General features: G+C 42.7%; 1 protein-coding gene across 1 annotated transcript in view; it reads left to right on the forward strand.

Annotated features, from left to right (window-relative positions):
- Positions 1–16,915: 16,915 nt before the first annotated feature.
- LOC137591490 (gamma-aminobutyric acid receptor subunit beta-3-like) overlaps positions 16,916–22,599 on the forward strand; it is a 36,847-nt gene continuing 31,163 nt past the window's right edge. The window contains exon 1 of the mRNA XM_068309528.1: positions 16,916–17,067. Within this exon, the coding sequence (XP_068165629.1) occupies positions 16,916–17,067 (152 nt within the window). The remainder of the gene's footprint in view (positions 17,068–22,599) is intronic.

The raw sequence follows: 22,599 nt of genomic DNA on the forward strand, positions 1-22,599 counted from the left end.
GAAACAAGACTTTGGTCTTTTAATATCAGATCATGAGATAAAGCTAAGGTGAAGCCGGTTCTGTAAAACTCTTTAAAGGAGGAGACAGCAAAGAAATGTCAAGCAGGACTTAACATGTGCTAAGATGAAGTCCGCAACGTGACAAGGAAAGATCAGGTAGCCCTTCCTCACCTCGTCTGACAAAGCCTTGAAGAAAGGACATCCTCACTGTGATTGGTGGAGAAGGGAGACGCACCAGGTTGCCCTCAATCATTCACTAAGTGCCAGTTCACCACATGTTCAACAGGTGACCTGCATAACACCTCAATCAATTCAATTCAATTCAAAAAACTTTACTTATTATTTGTCCCTAAAGCACATAAAGCAGTAAAATACACAATAAACAGAAATGTACGATATAAACAGGTATGTGCAATGAGCTAATATATATATATATATATATATATATATATATTTGCTCCTAAGAATAATATCTAGCTTTTTAGCTGCTAAATGCACAACTAAGGATGTTTTTTTTTTAAACTAGTCATCTACCAGTTGGTGTCATTTCTGGTCAAGTATTGACCAGAAGTGATGCTTGAAATTTGTCATCTAAAGAAGAGTAACCACAAGAGTAAGTCTGATGGCTAAACAATGAGCTGAAATCCACTCTTAAAACTCAATACGGCTGAGAAAAAGTGCTGAGTGGGTGATGAGCCTCTTGAGCTAGCCCTTTCATATCATCCCATTGCTTTTGCTGTCATTTGATATATTATCATCATAATAAAATATTGATTAGAGGCACTTCAAGTCAACACTTTCCCATCACTCTCTCTTTTTTTGTTTTTTTGAGCAAGGACATTTAATAGCTTTAACTTCAGCGACTAGCCGTGTGCATCTGCTCAAATGAACTGAAACCACAGCTGAATGTAGTTTATTAGTGTAGTTTATTAGACTTGTCATGGAAAAAAACATCATAGGAACAGCATGTTTCATTGGACAGAGATCAAAAGGTGACATCAGGTGGGGTTAAAATTAAAAAAAAAAGAGTCATATAACCTCTTTGTGATAGCAAACAGTCTTTAAATGAAAAGATTCTCAGCCGTGCAAAAAGGCGTGGATTTGTGGGTCTGGTCGTGCAGATGTGCGGACCAGGCGAGCGAGCACATGCTGCTCCCTGCCTGTTTGCATTCGTTTCTCCATCCAATCTAATAGATCTGGGGAGGGAAGGTGTTTTCTCTGCTCTCTCAGGTTTAATGAGAAGCAGACGGAGGCAAAGGTCTCTCTGGTTATGAATCGCCACGAGGCGAATAGCAGCTAGCGCCGAGCAATAACTCAGTAAAATAAGGGATCGCTCGCTTGTTACACACAAAATGAGGAAAATGTTTTGCGAATTATCTCTCGATTCAATTTCTGCGAAACACTTAACGAATTATGAAATAAACGCAGCGAGCTTGACGACCATCTTTTTCCATCTACTTACGGGATCAATTACTTTTTTAATTGACTGAATTGGGACTGAATGAGATCTGCATGTTACAACAAATGAAATATGGACTAAGATGCAAATGCAGGTTGTGTTTCATCCAATCAGACCAGAGGCTAATGCTACACTGTCTTTGATTGGGTACGTACGGAACCATTGGGCGCTAACGCGAGAACGTCCTTGACGAGTCTGTCGCTTAAACGAAAAAATGTAAAAAAAATAAAAAAGTGACGCGTCGTCACAGCAGGAGATTCTGGAGATTTAATTAGACGTCGTGTGGATCAGGTAAACAATGAATTATGCATTTTGTTTCTCCCCCGGTGCAATCACAACAATGAAACCTGCCTTAATGTGGAAGATTGAGACTCGAGTTGCTCCAGGCTTTTATTTTTTTTTTTTATGATTTCGTTTTTTAAAAAAATCTGATGAAGAAAATGAAATTCCAGAAAGAAGGGAAATAATTTCTTCCATTTCTGCTAAATATCTGCATCGCCATTCCAACCTGGATGCCTGGATGATCGCCGATGCTTTTGGCGAGAGCGGAGAGGACCACGGGAGACCCAGATGGAAATTGATTAAACGGTTAGAAGCTCACAGGGAAAAGGGGAAATGTGTCAGCCATGATCCAGACCCAGTTTGGTCTGATTACCACCTAAAGCGCTTCGCTTTGGTATGAGACCTGTTTTTTAAGCACCGCGCGACGGTTCGGTCATTCCTCTGTGCTTTCTCATTAACCGGGGGAGAGCTGGAGGAGCGAAAGCCTCGCTGCCTTTTTTTTTTTTCTGGGGATGAATTGTGGATGGAGGCCTTTCGTCCGCCTCGTCTGACAGAACTGTCTCCGCGTTTTATTAAACACTAGACAGGGAGCTGCATTCATTTGCAAATATTAGCTGTAAATTTTCGTGGACATGGCAGGAGGTATTCAGAAGTATAAATGAATTACCATGGCAACATAATATTCCACATTCAGGGCAATCGTACCGGTGGAATGGTGATCAGCACAAAAATAACGTAACCATCATTTCAGTTTCACACAAAAAAAAAAAAAAAAACGCTTTGTTCGAGGCAGCCGGCTCATCTGATTGGCTGAGAAAGTGAAAGAAAGATAGCAGAGACAATATTTTACTTTTTTATTTTTGGAGCTTAGCTGAAGATCGCAGAAAATTGTTCAGGACAAAAGCTGCGATCTGCGTTTTTATGATGAAGCGACAGGCAGATGTAAAAGAGAAAAGTAGAGGAAAAAAAAGTATGTCGAAGGACACAAACATCCTAAAACAAGCATGGAAACTTCACAAGTCTAACTAAAGGTAGACGGAATTAAACTCCTGGAACGGAGGAGGCAGGAAACTGCAACGGCAGCATGAGGAAGGTGACATGGGGGAAACTTTCAAAATAAAAGAGAAAATAACTAAAATGTAAGAGATTGTCGGCTCAGCTAACCTGGCTACAATTCAGATGAGAGGAAAAAGTGTTTGCAAGCACCTAAACTCCTCTTCATCCGATGGAATGTCACCGGACTCTGATATATTGGAAGGGGGGCTCATCTGAGAATTGTCCTGTCAGCTGCTGAAGCGTCTCCAACTGTGCCAAATATCGGCTCAGCGAGGATCGAGACGAGTCCCGCCAAGTCCAGGTCAGCATCAGTAAAGATCCGAGCCTGAGGCGGAAAGAGCTACTTATTTATTTTAATTTGGGGGCGTGAAATTCTTCACTGTAGCTTGTCATAATGTTTTTTTTTCTGCATTACAAGACATCCAGTTGCATTCATTTTAAATGACTAAACATTTGAGTTCATTTTAATTATCCTATATAACCCATTTCGATCCAGCTGAGTAGGTACGATGATGAAAATCATTCCCTGTTTAAAAAAACATTCATTCCAATTCATTAACTGCATGATTTAAATGTTACGCAGTTAAAAAGACATCTCATTCGGAAAATTGACAATTAACAAAGAGTATTTTCCAGGATGAATTCCTATGTATGTCTAATGCCAAATCCCCCCAAAAAAAAGAAAAAAGGAAGGGCATCCAGCGTAAAACTTTTGCCAAATCAAAACGTGAAGGTAGTTGGTGCGTGAGATGGAGGCAACTGATTCGCTTTGGCGACCCCTGAAGGGAAAAGCTGAAAGGAAACGAAGAAGAAGAAGAATCTTTTAAAAATGAAACACGCTTCTCTTTTCGTTTGCGAAGCTCGATTGAAATATAAATGACGCAAACTCCTTCAGGACGTGTGAGAGTGTGATCCGTGCGTGAAAATGTATCTTTAGCACGTAAAAAGTAGCCGTTCAGCCTTTTCCATGACAAATGGGATGTCATGCCGACCCACAGCTTGGAGAAACATCATCAACTATCGTTGGAAAGTCTCTAAAATGGGCTTCATCTCGCCGGTTTCAATTCTTTCTGAGCTGAGGGTGCGAAATAACCTTTTGGCAACTGGATTCTTTACTTCTATTGACGTTTACTGATTGGTCCAGCATCCCATTATTCCAAAACTCAACAATCTGGAACGTGCTACTGCACCAAACTTCTTGAAGCTAGAAACAGCTGGTTTGGGATGTTAAATATCCATTTGTGCATCAAACTATATGTTTAAAGTGTAAAAATAAACGCTTTAAGGTCCGTGTGATCCCAGGTTACTTCAGGAACAATAAGCTTCCCGTTCCAGGAGCGCTTCACAGCCCGACTGTCAGACAAATGGGCTTCCAGTCCAAAGGGACGGTTAATGGACTATCGAGGTTGAGGAATAATGGGTCGTCGCAACTTCAAGTTTAACCACACAGGCCTCCCATCAGTGGGTGAACATATTTTACACGGCGAGTTAAAAATTTATAGATTCTTCCATAAAGCACAGAAAAAACTTTCCTTTCTTGGTCACGGTTACATAGAACAGGGAGTTCCGCGAATGCAGAACGCCAAAGAACAGGATCATTGATCATCTGAGATCTTATTGGTGTTGATTTCATCGATTTTGAAGGAACACAAACAGGATTTATCATCTCTCTTAATAAAAAAATAAATAAATCAAACGTGTTCATTGATTTGTGGATTGTGGAATCTGCCAGGTTGACCCTGAAGTGAATGAACCCAATGACCCCTCATGACTACAGGTGTCATTTATTCTGGTTTCCATCTCCTCCAGCTGTTGCCAAGGGAGGTTTTTCCTCTCCATCCTTTCAAAATGTGACAGAATCCTCTTTCATCCCTGATAAGGTTGGGTCAACTTCCATCCAGTTCCATTTATATCAGCTCAAACCTCACGTAGGTGAAACCACAGTATTCCGATGCCAAGCACACATTTTGGAGGATGGAATAAAAGATCTCAATTTGGAACTTTCTATGCAAATAATCTTAAAATTTCCCGTTTTCTGCAAGTTTTTACTGCTTTTAATAAAATAAAGGCTGAATCTGAATCTCTTATAAAACAAGGGGCTGGTGTAGAGCGTCTGTCTTATGTCGTTCAAGGATATGAGTAGAAAAGACGAAATTGTTGTCATGTCTGCCCCCCCCTCCCCCATCCTCCACTCCTGCACTTTGCCTGGAGTGATCGGATCTGACATGACTTCAGAAATTGGATGCAAGAGATTTTTTTTATTTTTTATTTATTTTTAAGATTGCAAAGTAGGTCAAACTTTAAATTCTGATTCACAAAGCTTCAAATCTGGGCCTCGAAATACCGGGTTATGAATTATGCATGTTGTAATTGATAGTAAATAGGGGGGTGGGGGGTGGGGGGTTGGAAGGGAGGGTCACGATGAAAGGGGAGGCAGTGATTGAGCGAGAGAGGGTGGAAACAGATGGCAGGAAACAGCTGCAAAACCAGCTTTGGCATCCGAAATCGAACTTTTAAAAAAAAATAAATTTGAAAGCTAGTGAATAAATAAAGATGGAAAAATAATTTGAATTTACGCTTATAATTTGAAAACACACCTCCTCTTGCTAAACACACACCGTCTTCCAATTTTCACTCCAGACTACCAGACTGAATTGAAAAAACACACACATCCAGGGAGGCTGTAATGATGGATATGATTGCAGCTACCTGGTCAATTCGGCGTGGATCAATAACGCATTATCCATGGACAATTTCGGTCGGCGTCATCTGCCGATTCATATCCCATAATGCAGCTGTGTTTGCCACCTGGCTAAAGGCCTAAGACCCGCCAGGCTGACAGCATTTTGCACGCCGGACTGTAATCAGCTGAGCAATCCAGACGTCTCCCCCGGCGACGGACGGTTATTTTAATCTGGCATGTTGTTGTTTCTAAAAAAAAAAAAAAAAGAAAAGTAAAGGAATATTGTTTGGATTCCTCAGGCGTGCGCGCCTCAAACGCGTTCAGCTGGGATTGGCTGCTGGAAACTAAAATAACTTTGTTTTTTTTATCATATTTAACTTCAGCTACATATGGAAATGGGTTATGGCTTTAACAGTATAAATTAGCGGAATTATTATCAATAAAATAAGTGGTTCAAATCGACAAGTGATGTAATTTAAGTACAATCTAATAGAACTTTTTCAGGGTCGGCTGCTCCTCTTTTGTCTGGAAATAACCGAACGTTCCGATTGGTTCCCTGTTCGCGATCATTAATGCGGTTTAATTATTTTTTTAATTAAACATGCATTTTCTTAATTACATTTTTAATACACAGAAATTTAATGTTTACCCTCTTGGGATCCTTGGAGTTTAGTGTTAATAAAAAAAAGATAGGACTATTTTGCATTCAGCATCGTAATACTTTTATTCAATGGCCTGGATACTCTTGTAATCAGATTACCCCTGCCTCTGGGACAGTAACTGTGCCTGACTGAGTACAGAGCTCTCTATTCCGACCCACTTTGTCCTCAATTCCCTGGTGAACGAACAAACAAACACTGATGCGTTTCTGGAACGCTCCGGCGCACACGTACGAGGCACGCAGGGATCGCATCGATTGCACGCGGTGATCACACCCCCCCCCATCCAAAAGGAAAGTGACACAATAGGGACACAAAAGCATCTCAACTCCATCTCGGGCGAACTGCTTCTTATCGGTTCAGGTGATGCTCAACACTGGTTCTGCTACTGGGGGGTGGAATGTGGGTCACTTTCCTTCAAGTGGACCAGTCGCCCGCTTCATATGAAGATCCGGCTCGCTTGTGGCTCCAGGAGACCGGAAGAAAACTAACAGGAAGTACAATAATAACGCCGTTATCTCCTATCTTGAATTTCTGCTATTTATTCATTGAGTGTCTCTTCATAGCCGGGGGAACGCAGATAAAAAAGCCGTCTAAATAAATCAGCCAATCAGGGGTTAGAATCTTAAAAATGGGGCCTCTTATGGTCCAAGATGATAAATATACAGTTAAAGCTCTTCAAATCCTGACCAATCAGAAGCCTGGGAAGAGTTCCCAGCTAAATATAACCTTTAATTCATCATTTTTTAGATCATATGATTATTTTAATTATTGTCTTTATTATTATCATAATAACAATCCATCTCTGATGGCTTTCCCTTTTTAATATGCCTGAAACAGCACTCAGATTGTATTATGGGATGTCTGTAGAACCCTCAATTTCAGCCCTGTGCGTGGGCGTGGCTAGTTGTTACCCCGCCACTGTCTCCTCCCTGGAAGAGGCGCGAACCCCACAATGACATCATAGTTGGCCTCAAATCTTACCGGTGCTTCACAGCAAATGTTTTCTGATTGGTGGATTAAAGAAAAAGAGAAAGGATGTTTTTTATAACCTCACGTTGACATTTATTCAGACCAGAGATGGCTATTATTGTGTCTTTTACGTACTCGAGACCCTTTAATGCAGCTGCTGCTTCATATTTATCTTCAGAAGTGTATTAATCTTCTTATTTTAACTCTTACACTCCTCATTTCAAATACAGTATTTTTCGCACTATAAGGCGCACTGGATTATAAGGCGCACCGTCAAATAATGGCCTATCGCAAAAAAAAAAGTAAAAATTATATAGTATATATATATATATATATATATATATATATATGCGAAAAATACTGTAATGTGATTTGGAAACATTCTCTTGCAGCGTCAGTCTTTGTCCTTGAACATTTTCCTTGGTAGACTGACAGAGTTACAAAACATCCCCGAAAAAAAATGTTACACAAAAGCCCAAAACCAGAATTTAAATGAGCCGTAACTCCATCCCCAGGCTCCTCTTTCCAGGCTCGGCTTAAAGAGGTGGTTTTAACCAAAAAGAAGTGAGTTTTGCTGTGAGACACAAACTTCTAAGCTTTTAGATTAATAGCCAATTAATAAAGAAACCTGAAACAGGCTTAAAACAACAGCATGCACTCTGGTTCCACAGCCAGCAGCGTATAAACAAGCAGAATAACAGGAGAGAAGAGGCAAACGGAGGAGCAACACTTGATAGCGTGTGTGTGTGTGTGTGTGTGTGTGTGTGTGTGTGTGTGTGTGTGTGTGTGTGTGAGATTCATTACAGTAGCTCTCAACTGAACCCACTCTTTCTTACGGTGACTTAAATGTCCCAGATCTGTCTTTGACTCAGCATCATCTTCAAGCGTGTGTGTGTGTGCCTGTGTGTGTGTGTGTGTGTGTGCCTGTGTGTGTGTGTGTGTATTTCCCTTTCACACATGCCAGCCCCAGTGTTTCCATTGCTGCACATTATCCTGCAAAAAGACATTAAGGTTTTATGGACGGCACTGAGATTTGTCAACTGGATCTCATCAAAGTTTCATCTTTAATTATGGCAGGATGGGGGTAGGAGGGAGACCCCTCTTCCCTGCCCCCTCCCATGAGATGAGTTAACAGAGTGAAACTAACCCGGGGAGCCACCGGTGGAGGTATTGATCGTCAAGGTCGGACGTTTGTTCATTTTAAACACCTCTAGAACTCGAGTAAACACTCCTAATGACCAGGAGACGAGCGTTCCCGCCGGAATTGCTCCGTCAAACTTCTTGTCAGGCGTCAATCCACTAAAACTCAACAGATGGAACATCAAGAATGAAAGTCTGTCAAGCTCGATGGAGGAAAACTTCAAGGTCAAACTCCGTCACTTTAATAAAACCTAAAAAAAAACGACTCGAAGCCCACGAGTCCCGCAGCTGAGACACGGATAGCTCAGAGTCATTTTCCTCTTTCATAATTATTTGTCAAACCTGATTGGAACTGGTGTTTCTAATCTAATCTACTAGTCTCTCTCAAGTTCTACTTGACACCTTTTTTTCAGGCACAAACTCAAGTCTTGAATTTGAAATTTTTACCTCAAAGGAGCAGATTTGGGTAAAAATGGGTTGGAATTCATCTCCAGGTGATGTTCAAGGATGCAATTCTTAGAAACCCAAGGTGCATAATGACATTTCAGACCATGTGTGCACAGGTTGTACTCTTAAGAATATACTACAATAAAAAAGTAGTATATAAAATGAAGGACCCCCCCCCAGATTTATCATGTGACCCATGAGGAGGGTCCCAACCACTTCCAAAACTATAAAGTAGTTAAAACTGTTTTCCATTTCAGATGCGTCTGTTCTATTAACACATCATATATTCAGATACTTCAAATACATTTATATCACTTAGCAGAACTGGTTTTTTTGGGGGGGGTGAAGTCTTTTTGCTCACTTTTATCGGATGACAAAGGATCTGAGCTCTTCTTCCATCTCTGTTTTTTTTTTAACTGTGACAGTGAGATGCTGTCTGATACTGACGTCCTTTATGAGCATCCGAATAAAAAAAAAAAGACTTTTCTTTTTTTTTGCTCTCCTTTTGACTTAAAAATAAATCTCATGCATAAACAAGACTGCCGTTAAATATATATATATATTTATTCTATTTTATACATTTTGAATCAGTTTTGTGCATATCGGCGTGCATTGATGTGTCGGATCGCTCAAAGATTTAAATGATAAGAGAGGAAGAAAATGTCACAGTGGGCTGCAGGAAATGCAACTAAAGAGTGCGGAAAAGTTCAAAAGAATCTGTTTATTCCACCCCCCCACCCCCCCCAGGAAAAATTTCCACCAATCAGATCCGTCTGATTGTAAAATGCAAAATCCTAATGGAGTGTAAAAAAAAAAAAATACAGGGGGAAGTTTAACAAAAGCGTGAGCAAATTGAAAATGTGGGAAATAAAAACCGATCCCACAAGCCCTGCCAAAAGGAGACATCCCATGATGCCATTAATGCCACCTTCACACCCAAGCTGCTCTTGCATTCACAGCTTCAAGAGTGCAGCTGTCTGCTTTTATGCATTCTGTCAGATATGCAGCCACAATATGCTGGATGGCTCTCACCGCCAGCGTCAACCAACTAGTCATGTGATGAGTTGCCCACCTCCCAATTGGCCTGAAGATAACCCACCCCTTCTGAGATGCATGCAATTCTCTGTCATGCAAAAAAAATAAAAAAATAAAAAAATAGCACTTTTCACAAAATAGAATTGAATGAAACGATCAAATGAAGCTTAGAAAACGTCCTCATTTGCAGCTTCCAGCATCTCGCTGCTAACCTATGTGCTAACTGCAAATAGCATTCAGATAATCAAGTTTTTTGGATCGCTTAAGCGTACAGGCAAACATTTTCGTCTTATGATCGTCATGGTGATGAGGCTCATTGAACAGAATTGTCTGAAAGAGAGTGTCTCAAGCTTTCCTGCTGGTAAACAACCATTCAGATTCAAAGCAGACCTTTAATTTCCATTACGGTTGACCCCTGGTTGAACTTTGACTCAGGCGTGATCACACAGGAACCCCCCATCGAGTTCTTCTTCATTCCAACAACTTTTAAATCCCTGCAACGTTCTTTTCTTGTGTCCAGTATGATAAGAAAGTGAATCTTTTTCTATTTTTGATCATTGGTAAAAGAAATCTGTCGATGGCACCTTATAGACAAAATATTAAGCAACTGACTCGTGACTGAAAACAGAATGCAGGAATGCATCATTAAAAATGAAGAAATATTCATTCCAAACTGCTTGAAAAGATAAATCCAGCCACTTCTTTTCATCTCCTTTCAATCTTCCTGTGACACACCTTCCTTTTCTAAACACATCTGTAATGGAGCTGACCTCCACATGGGTCTGCTGCCCCCTGCTGGTAGGAGAATCTGCTACAACACACCTCTCCACTTTAAAAAAAACCTACATTTCCAGCACCATGGATAGCTCCCCTCCAGACTCATACTGAATCCTTCTGTTTTAGACTTATCAATACTGATCAATACTTGATCAATCCTACCTCCAATATCCGGCCTGAGCGTCTTGTCATATTCCTTCAGTAAATTGTTCAGTATCAGTGTGGCGTCCTCCTGGTGCGACCTGGGAACCAGCATCTGATTGACAATGGAATGATGGTGGTCTTCATAATCGTCGCCATATTCCAGTAGATCCGAACTGGTAGAATGGGGGAGGGAAGGGGGGGGGGGGGCAGCAAGAGGAGGGGAGGTCGTTAATCATGTGGATGTGTTGTTATTAATACCCCCCCCCTCCACACACACACACCCCCCCCCTACCCTCCTTCATTATTAAAGACTGTCCTGGAAACTTTGTCGCAGCAGCAAAACAATCATCTCATGCTATGAACGCTCTGTCATTTAGATGTGTGTGTGTGTGTGTGTGTGTGTGTGTGTGTGTGTGTGTGTGTGTGTGTGTGTGTGTGTGTGTGTGTGTGCACGCGCGGGGAAAGCCCTCAGATAAATTTTTTTTTTTTAAAAATGCATGCATTATCGACCCCATTCAGATAAAATGCGCACAAAATAGTCGCACCTGAACTTTTGAACCCCCTCAGCTGTTGATCATGCGAATATATATGTTTAATTAAAGTAAATACAATAAAAGGTGTTAGTGAGACTCACCGAGCACCGTGAGCGAGCAGAAGTGTGAGGAGGATGACCGCAAACTTGATTGTCATTTTCCCATACGCGGATCACCTCTGATCACAGAAACTGGGGGGATGGAGATCCCGGGTTTGTGCTGCTGCCTCCGCTGCGTAAAAGTGCCAGTAGAGTGGGCTTGGTGCGCGACCATCAATCCTCAACTTCCTCATCCACCCACACACACTTTTCCTCTGCGACCACCCGGCGGTCTTTCCCCCCCCCCACTCTCTTTCTGTCCTCCTAGATCCTCGCAGGGTTTCCTCCAGGACGCACCCCGATGATCAATCAGCTCGATCAATCCAGCGGAGGGGGAGTGGAATGATGCGTCCTCCTCCCTCTCTACGGCGCGTATGGGTGATTGTGTCTGCTGTCTGCTGCTGCTGCTGCTGGTGGAGGTGGTGGTGGTGGTGGTGGTGGTGGTGGTGGTGGTGGTGATAACCTCGGGAAGATGAGCATCTTGCGTGACTCATACACCCTGCACAAGCAACGCACACTACCTGGATCACAGATGTAATTACATTATCCGGTTGAAAACATCTTGGTTATGGTTTGAGATGCAGGGGAATTCAATGCATCCCTGAATATAAATTATTTTATGTGGTAATCTAAGTTTATTTTTAAAAAAAAATATTATCCAAGACTTAAAATAGTACAGCCCGGATCTTCTTAATTGTCTTTTCTTGAACTCCTTTAAATTGAAATCCGGTGTTCTGATTTCCCTGAATCCGTTTTTTTTCTTTAATACTGTACTGCGCCACGTAGATTAAAAAAAAAACCAAAAAAAAGGAAACACTACGCAGGCCCATGTGGACACGTTCATAAAAAAAAAAACTAACTGAATTAAAAAAACTGAATTAAAAAAAAAACAACATACAGAAAATAAGGAGGAGTCGTTTTGTTTCCCGCGATGATCGCCGCTGGAAGTCTTTGACGCGCCCGTTTTACGCGCCACCGAGTCACAGCGAGTCCTCCTTCACGTTCACAAGAAGTCTTTTCTGAAGAGACGCAAGAAGTCGTTCGTCTCTGAACTCAGTAGAACTCCCAACAGCAGCAGGAGAGGCTCGACTGCCCCCTGGTGGACAGAGGCGGAACAGCCGGACAGGCTGCAGTGATGCAGCTGACTCATTATTTAGTCTGACCAGCTCTGAACTCCACTAATAACAATGTTATTCTAAGAGATGGTTATAAATTAAAAATGCCCGTGCATTTGCATATTATGTAGTAATAATATGTAAATATACAATTATATGTAAAAAGAGTTGAATACGATGTTATCGTGAAGATTCTGCAATTTATATGTCTTGCTTGATTTTTTCGAAATTTATTTGACAAATTTTCACCAGAGGATCAAATTCTGATTGTTTCCAGGTCAGATTTGTTCTTTATTTGCCAAATGAGCTAAATGCTAACACATTGATGTTTGCGGTCTGACATGTTAAGCTGGCTAACGTGCATTAGCACTAAAAATTGGAACTGAAGCTAATGGGGACCTTTTATTTTTGCAGGTATTATTAAATATTTGACTTGTTGATGGTGTAAAAAGAGAAGTTATAATGAAAAAGGTGGATTTTTAAAAAACCAAATTTCATGAAAATGCTTTTAATGACAGATATTTCATTTTGGACACCGACAGTCAGACCCAAACCGACATCCACACGGAAAATAATCACTGGCACAAATTTGGGGATCAAAATGTTTATAGATTTATTTATAAGTACAATTAAGGCTTGGCTAGCTCAGACAAACAAACAAACAAACAAAAAAACAACGATGAATTCCAAAGTTTGGGACCAACTCGACAGCAAGACGAAGGCGTTCCAATCGTGTTGGTTGAGGAGGTGTCAGAAAAACGAGAAGCAGATTCCAGAAAGGTGGGCAGTTGGGGAGGTCATTACCGGGGTGGGGGGGGTGTTGGGGTGTCTGCTGCCAGAGATGTAAAGATGACCTTTCCCTGCATCGCATCGGATGCTGCTATAACGAGCACTCAAACAGACATGGGATTTCCATAAGGTGCTGATTTATCAATCAGGATGGGCATAAAAAAATAATTCACTCATATTGTGAATATATTCACCCAAAAGTAAAGTCATCTTTATTTATGATTTCTCGCCATCGTGTAATGAAGTGCACACGGTTGGCGGGACGGATCTCCGAAGGCGACAGAGGGAATGATGCTGCTTAGAATCGGACAGATTAAAGGGACATTGGCTCCGGAGCTACTGCTGGGGAGCGCCAGTCCTTTTTTTTATTTTTTATTTTTTGGAAGGGGGGGGGGGAGGGGGTTCCTGAGTAATATTCCTCGCCGTCATCCACGCGGAACACATCTCAACGTGTGATCAGGATCGAACCAAAAGGAGTTTTTGGAGAGCGGATGAGGAAAGAATCGCACATAAATACTAAAAAAAAAAAAAAAATGCTTTTGAAGCTCAAAAAAAGGTTTTAAGTGTCAGAACCATGAGTTCAAATCAAAACCTTTATTTACATGATTGGCTTAGTTTCCCAAAATCTTTTTTTTTTTTTTTTTTGCAGCTTGAACATGTGGATCACACCATCATTTAAAAACGATGAGGTAAATCAGATGGGGAGATTAAACCTGTGCAAAATATCATGCATTCAGATTAACTTTGGTAGATTGTGATGGGTTTTGTTTTTTTTGGCGGGCCCACCTTCAATAGCCTTTGTCTCATTAGCAACCAGGCTAAGAAACGTGCTAACGCAGGATAGAGACTCCTCAGAAACACGGAAGAAGAGGAAACGTTGGAACTCGCCCAAATATGGGTCACCTCGCCGAACGAGCGTCTCCATCCTCCCCAGCATCGCCGCTCCGACTTGTTTGTGACACGTTCAAGGACGGGGCTCTCGGCTGTGAATATTAGTTTCCCAGCTGAGTGACCATCACTCAAAATTCAGTTAAATTCGCCTGCAGCCAATTTAAAATTTGTCCCGGACGCTCCATCCACAGCGCTTCCGCTCAGCTGGCGCAAAGTGGGTCAAAGAGGGTTTTTTATTTATTTATTTTAATCTGGAAGAGTCGATGTTTTAATGTTTTAATGGATTATTTTTCAGTTGCAGGTAACTTCTATTTTTTGTTGGGGTTCTTTTTTTTTTTTTTTTTTAATTTTTCCATCCACTGCTGATGCTTTTGGGAAACCAGGCCTGCAAAGCAGAAGGCTTTTGAATCTTCAAGTAAATGACGTATAAAGAAGCACAAAAAAAACAAAAAAAACAAGCACCCACTGCAACATGAAGGGGAAAAAAAAAAAAAAAGGCAAAGATTCTTTAAGAAAAACAGACATGGAACTAAATTATTGATGCACTTGCAGCATTAATCAAGGTTTTTTTTTTTTAAATGCATTTTTTAATTATATTATTCTAATTTTTATAGCGTAAGCTTAGTGCCTCCATGATAAGAATAAGAAGTGATTACAGTCAGGCAAAAAAATTGCTCAAAAACGCCCTCATCGGTGGAGCACGCTCCTGGGAGGGGTTTTTTTTCAAGCGGCGATTGACGAGAACGTGATTCGATATTCAAGACAAAAAGAGGAGGAGGAGGAGATCGGATCGGAGGAGAGAGCGTCATGCAAACAGGTAGAGAAGCGAAGCGATCCGCTCTCAGAATCCGTCGCGTCCTCGCATCCGTTTAAAAAAAAAACAAAAAAACGCTCAAAGGACTTTTTTTTTTTTTTTTAAAACGACTTTCCGTCTCGAATTCCTCTTTAATTCAAATTCTGTCTTTGAAAAAACCAAAAAAAAAAAACCAAAAATAAAAAGATGGGAGTTACGTGGAGGTGACGGCTCCTTTCACCACCGGTTCTCTGTTCAGGTACGTGGCCCAGTAGACCAGGTTGAAGGTTCCAAACAGGACGGGGAAAACTATCCGCGACATCTTGTCGATCTTGCTGACGCTGTTGTAGGTCTTCTTGGGATCCGACATCTTGGTCTCGGAGGCCCGGAGCTGCACCGAGGTGGAGTTGGAGATGGTGGAAATGGACACGTCCTTGGTGAGGTTGGGGGTGTAGTTGACGCCGGCGGAGCAAACGTTGTTGGGTTTCTTCGACAGAACCATGTGGTCACGTTTCTACGGGAGAACATTTTGAGAATCAGTTTCCATCAGATCCGATTTAACAAAAAATAAAAAAATAATTTGGCGTCCGGAAAGTCGTACCTTGGGGTGCTGCGCCTCCAACGCCTTCTTCCCATCCCACGCCCAACTCCGCTTGGTGAAATAATTCACCGTGGCGAACTCGATGAGGGCGGAGAAGACGAACGCGTAGCAGACGGCGATGAACCAATCCATGGCGGTGGCGTACGCCACTTTGGGGAGAGAGTTCCTGGCGCTGATGCTGAGGGTGGTCATGGTCAGCACGGTGGTCACCCCTGGGGGAGGTGGGGGCAAACAAAAGCAGCGACGGGTTTAAATTGAGTTGTTTGTTTTTTCTCCCTCTTCAGTCGACAAAGACGGGGGCTTTAATAACTTTTAACTGCGGTTATTATTCTCTCTTGTGCACGACAGGAATATTTCCCAGATAAATAAAATGTTAGGTGTGGGGGGGGGGTAAAAAAAAGTGAATGAGAAGAGGCTTCGCTCACCGAACACCGTCCTCGCAGGAACCGATTCTCTATTTAACCAAAACGACACCTGAGACAGGATTACGGTCATGAAACAGGGCATGTACGTCTGGATGACAAAATATCCAATCTTCCTCTTCAGGTAGAAGTGAGCCATCATCACTGTGTACTGTCCTGGGGGGTGGGGGGGGGGGAGAAAAAGGAGAAGGTTAGAGGAGCGACGGGAGTTTGAGAAAATCTGGTTTCTGATGTTTGATATTTCAGATAATTCTGAAATGTGGTCGTGGGTCTCCTCCGATGGATGTATTTCCTTCCTCCCAGGAAGGAAATAATGATGGGGGGTGGGGGTGGGGATGGGGGGTGTAAAAGTGGAGGAGACGTAAAGTTTGGAACATCTAGAGGTCGGGTTTGAGGTTTTTATAAAATGTTTGTGAGCTCAGGCGCCGGAAAACTGGGAAAAAACACAAAGCTTATATTTCACACACTGAAGGACGCAGATCCACAAGCAGCACTGGCTGTCTGTCTTACACACACACACACACACACACACACACACACACACACACACACACACACACACACACACGCAAACACACAGCTTTCTCCAGGCAAAATCGGATTTTTGAACCTCCCTAATCCCTGGTTACAATCTGCATCCTGCTATCAGTGGCTGAAAGAGTGTGTGTGTGGGTGTGTGTGTGTGTGTGTGTGTGTGTGTGTCCCGTCCTGGGATCCTCACAGAGCTCTAAGCTCCACCTACTCCGCCCTACCAATCCCGGGCGCCAGCACGCTCACATACAAACCGCGGAAAACACACACACATGACGAATGATTTGGAAGTGCTGACGGACGTCGCACGCACACACACCTTCACACACACCTTCACACACACACCTTCACACACACACACATCAGGAGTCTTTCTGAAGAAGGCAGGGGAACACACTCAGCTGACCGTGTGCGCCGATGGGATGGAGGGTAACCCCGTGGGTAACTTCCCACCCGGCCCGCCCCAGGGCCCCCTTTGCCCTTGATGCATGGATCCCGATGGGACGGGGGTCAGAGGAATGAGGGCCAACATGCGCCTCTGGTGGATCTTATCGCTTTTCTCACAAGGATTTTTATTCCACAACGTCCGAGGGGAACTTCCCTTCATGCCTGGGAACAACGCCGCCATGCTGGTCAACTGGTAAGTCGCTGAGTCACCCTTAAATGATGTCAAAACCACTGGAAGTTATCGGAAATATCCCACAGCTGACTTATCAAGCCCTAAAAAGTGGAGATGGAACTGTTGCCGTGGTGATTCATAGAATCTTTTGGAGCCGACTGGTTATTTGGGGAAATCCTTAGAATAAAGAAGAATCCTTAGAATAAAGATGAACAGCTAGAACCCAGAAACGATCTGAGTCATTTCTTGAGTAGATCCAGTAAAAACTGCTAAGAAGTTGAATTTTATTGGCCTTTTTGCAAGAAATGCATCGTATTTGGTGTCATTTATAGACTTTAAAATATAAATTTGATCAATTTATAGGGAGCCACCCTCTAATAGATCTTCACTCGAGCTCTCAGGAGCGTTTTCAGAATGCGACAAACTCAGATCTTAAAGAAAAGATGGAAGTTTGAGGAGTAAAAAGCCCCCTCCATGGTGTTAATATTACATTTAATATACCATCCACTCTTGATTGGGACGGTTTTCGAACAATAAGGCTATTTTGGTGTCACGTGAATATTGCTCACCTCAGGGAAGGAGGAAGCATTCGTTCTTCGATGACGCAATTATTACAATCGGCGGTGATACCAGGACAACCAGCAGCCCCACCCCCCACCCCCACACATCGCTAGTCATCCCGGAACCACCGACAAACAAACCCTCTGACCCCCCACCCCCAGTTTGAGTCCGTTCACTAAAATCCACACTTTTAATAATGATTCCGCTGGAAACTGGAGGGAAGTGTATTACAGTTACATTTTACATAAGAGCATTAAGCAGATGCCTTTCAATGCCCCCCCCCCTTGCCACCCACCCCCACGCGTGTCAGAGCGACGCTGTCAAATCCTGACGTACAAACAAGACACACATTTCATCTTTCAGCGACTGTCAGCGGAATTAATTCCATTTTTTTCCCCCAAAACAATAAAATTTTATCCGACGAAAATCAACTCGATTTAAACGTTTCGACTCCAAACCGAACACGAAATGGAGATTTTTTTTTAAAAACCCAAAACATTATCTCCTCTTTGCAGTTTTTTCTCGAACGTTTGCTCCCCGTGACGACGAACGGCGAGGGGATGCTCAGAAACGACTCGCTTGCGTCGCCGACCAATCCCGCGCTGAGCTGTGATGTCATCTTCTTATGCAAAAAGCTGGAGCGCGGTCGCGGGGGGAGGAGGAAGGGGATTAACCCCGCAGGTCATGGGCCTCTCTCGAGCTCCGTGTGTGTGTGTGTGTGTGTGTGTGTGTGTGTGTGTGTGTGTGTGTGTGTGTGTGTGTGTGTGTAGGGATAAGTGTTGTTGGACAGGGCTGTCCGAGCCTGCAGACAGCTGGTTGTGTGAGGGATAGGCTACTCTCCTCCGCCCCCGTCTCTAGCTCAGCGACTCTGATCTCCTGTCGCCGTTTCCTACATTCACACTCACATGTTCCAACCCTGTCTTTATCCACACACACACACACACACACACACACACACACACACACACACACCTCTGCTCGTGTGAATGTCCTCCGTGCCCGTGGTCAGCCCGATCAGGAGGTACTGGTTGAGCCTGGAGCCGTCCTCCGCCACCACCACGGATTTGGTTTCTCCTGTCCAGGTGTAGACCACCTCCGACAGCGGGTAGGCGTCTGAGGGGACAGGAGTTTTTATTTGTTTTTTTTTTATTATTACATCACACCTCAAAGGTCAAAGGTCAGATCTGAAATGGCAGCAGAAATCAGACCGTCACCAGACCGTCCGATTAATTCCCTCAACATCAAACCGGACATCATTTCTTTCCGCCGTGACATTTATTTGTTATCTGGGTTCACCTTGGGTCAACCCAAGGTCGATCGTTCATTAGAAAAGATGCTAATCTGAGGAAGGCGGCCGGGTACCCAAAAGTTATTTAGTGCAAAAACGGGCAGATTTTGGGGTGATCGTGAATAAAGATGATCTCCTCAAAGTTTTATTTCACATATATTTATTTATGCTCCCTGAAGGTTATATGTTAACGCCGGTGCAAGGAAGAAGAGTGACTTTTAGGGGAGGTGGGGAGAATATTTACAGTTTAAATTTCTGATCGTCACCGACGTGAATTCACATCCTGGATCGGTCTGGTGTAACAAATGGTTTTTTATTTCCGTCCAGCACATCCGCTTCTTAACTCGTTCCATTCTGGGCGCTCGCTTGGCAACCGGGCGCCGGTTTTATAAGGTGTGCCGTGTTTAAACGTGGACACCGTCAAGCTGCAGGCTTGACCTTAATTGTTGGTAGTAGATTGGAATAAGGGATTATTGCAAAACTTCATTACGTAGAAGGAGAGCTAAAGAGTTTGGCAGGCCGGTCGGTGCACCTGTGCCAACTTTTAGAGCAGTTCACGCTTTGCTGCTCCTGTGCGAAACGAGGTGGTGGTGGGGGGGAGGCGGCGACTCGGGCCAAATTCATTACTTCAGAAAGAAAAAAAAAAAGAACCGGAAAGTGTCTTAAAGATGCAATGAACTGTACAGATATTAAAATGTAAAAATGGGATAAAAGGATAAATTAATTTTGAGTGTTTCTTAATTATAAAGGGAGGAAATCCTGCAGTCATGCTTTCAAAAAAAGAAACTAGTCGGAATGCAATAAAAGAAAACCAAACCCATAATGTTGCTGTGAGAATAAACAGATTATGATGCATGCTGGGTGATGACTCAGAAATTCAGATTTCATTCTGTTCCAGCTGCTCAGGTTGCCAAGATTTGTGCATCTTTCTGAACTCATTTGAAATTTTCAAACGCGGCAAACTTTTCATTTCGTGAATACGTTTGTTTGGTTTTTTTTCTTTCGTTAACAGATTCTCCACGATGGTAATCGCGCTGTAATTCTCGGAGAAAACGACTTCGTCAGCGACTGTTCTCGACTTTTTGTTTTGTGCGTTAGTCGAAGAAGTCGTCGATTTTTTTTCTCCCCCCCGAACTCTAAATCAGTTTTACAGCTTTTTTTTTTGGCCTCTCGTGCATCGACGGTTCCAACGCTCTGCAACTTTGCTCATCGACGCGCTTTTGCAGGGACGTTGGCGGTGAAATAAGATTTGCTTTATCATTTTGTTTTGGAGAAGGGATTGCATTATCACTGGGCTCACCACAGAGGAGAATGACTCCTCTGTGGTGAGCTGAATAGCTGAAGGCCAGCAGCTAAATTAGGATGCAATTCGTGTCTGCCAGAAGGGATTAGCTGCCTTTTACCTGGACTAACTTTACAGTTTATTATGACCTTCAGACTTGGTCCTAGTCTGGGTTTCTAACTCTGATCTGCAACGATAAAATATGATAAATAAGGACAAGAAAAAATTACATACAATGCAGGAAAGCCAAATGAATGTTTCCTGTAGTTTAAGCATTTTGATTGAATTGTGATTAACTCCTTTCTCCGCAACTCTCTTTAGTTTGTTATTCTACAAAATGCATGTACATTATAAGATAAAAAAGTAAATAAACACCTGAATAAGTCATGAGTTGTTATATAACGCGGGTGTATTATAAGCATTTGTAGGATTAAGTGTTGCACAAATGATTTGAGCTGCAGAGTCGGCCGACAAAAACATTAGAAAGACTTTTTTTTTTTTTTTTAACCTTTTAAGTTTCATGCAGTTTGTAGTTTTTGCAGCCTGAAAATCCTCTGAAAAACAGCCCCCCCACCACACACACACACACACACCACCTCCACTGCCTCTGTAGTCTCTGCCTTCTGAAATTATCAAATGGTGACATTCTGGAAATAGGAGGAGGGAAAGGAGTGTTTTGTGTTTTGATTTTTAAAAAAAGTTTTTTTAAAATAAAAGCAGGGGATTAATTTGGAGAATAAACAGTTTATAGAGTAAAAATATTGTTAACCGGACGGAAACAATGTCTTTTTGCTTTGCTACAGTCAGAACTGTGGTGCCTCTTGCTGTAATGCAGCCACCTGAGGACAAATTCCAGGGGGGGGGGGTCACAGTCAGGAGGTCTTGTAAATATTCCGTGTGGCCGCCGGCACATTATTCCTATTAATACCCTTACACCCCTCACCTTCAGGACAGCGGAAGGCCGAGCATCACCTTACGCTGTAATTGGATTGCGGTCAAAGCGCTCCTCTGACATCGTGAGCGTGGGCGGACCGCGTCTCACAGGAATCTCGGGATAAGACCTTCAATCCTTTTAGCCCCAAGAGGCTCCTAAAGGTGTGGCATTTGGCCAGTTCTGTCTTTAAATACCCCCCCTGGGGGGCCACTCAGGCTTCTATACATGTCATCGCCGGGAGAACACACAGACAAGCTGTCGTGTTAAGAGGCATTGGGGAAAGCCCTTCCGATCGGAGGACAAGGCGGTAATCTTCTCTCGGTGACCTCCTGCGAAGTTTTATTATAGCGACGGCGTGAGGCGACCATCAATGATCGACCTCGCCGTCACACCCAGGACGACGCACAGGGTTAAAAATCCCTCCGTCAAAACGTTTTGATCGACTTTGACTGATACTGTGAGGCACATCTGCGATTTCCACCCAGCTAGTCCCATAATCCTCTCTGGCAGGACTTCCCTGGGGGGGGGGGGGGGGGGCGCTGATGATCTCTGTTTGTGTACACCAGGCTAGCTAGAGGGCAGTTCTGGCTCGCTCAATCAAAAGTAAATAAAAATGTCGTTTTATTTGTTCAGCTCGTGGAAAAAAATAACACAGAATATACACCAGCTCCAGTCCTGGCTGCGTTACATCTTGACAATCACCAATGCAATCATGAAAGCAGTGGACAATTCACAATTTTTAACGCTTATTATACTTATATTAACTAGATTTTACTCACAGCTACCAAACTTGAGAGGACAGGCATGTGCATCCATGGGGAAATCCTCCAGCTGCATGGGGCATTCTGCTGATATGGTCAGTCTGAGGAAAAATAAAAGTAATATATGTCACTGTAACTGCTTTAATTTCTCTGCAATAAAATCTATAAATATTACATAGGGTATAAATTAAGGGGAAACATTAAAAAGTAAGATATGAATGTATTTTTCTCTGCATCAGCAGTTAAAATGGATTTATTTAGGATTTATTTGTTATTTTCAGTCACGTTTTCAAAGCTGCTGGTTAACCAGCGCCACCACCGCCACCTGGTGGCCATACGCTGAACTACACGTCTCTCCACTGCAGACAAAAAGGACATTTTTAAAATTTATTTCTAAGAGTCCTTTTTTGTTGTTTCGCCTGTCGATCCAGTTGAATCAATATAGACGTTACGTGCAATCCTGGTTTTTCCCCTCCCCTCCTGATGAATGCGAATCGAATCACTCGGGAGCTGAAAGCGAGGCCAATCTTCATTTAGATCTAATCAATCAGTCTATTGAAATTGCTCACCGTTCCAACAAAAGCTTTTCAAATCAAATTTTCTGCACGTCATTCACAATCATTCCAGCCGCCGAGATGGACGTCCTCGGATCGAACGTATGCCCATCTTGATTATTCCTTTAGTTGTTGTTGTTGGGGTTTTTTTCTTTCTTACATACTCCAGATTG

This window comes from Antennarius striatus, chromosome 24 (genome assembly GCF_040054535.1).
Source record: "Antennarius striatus isolate MH-2024 chromosome 24, ASM4005453v1, whole genome shotgun sequence".
NCBI lineage: Eukaryota > Metazoa > Chordata > Actinopteri > Lophiiformes > Antennariidae > Antennarius > Antennarius striatus.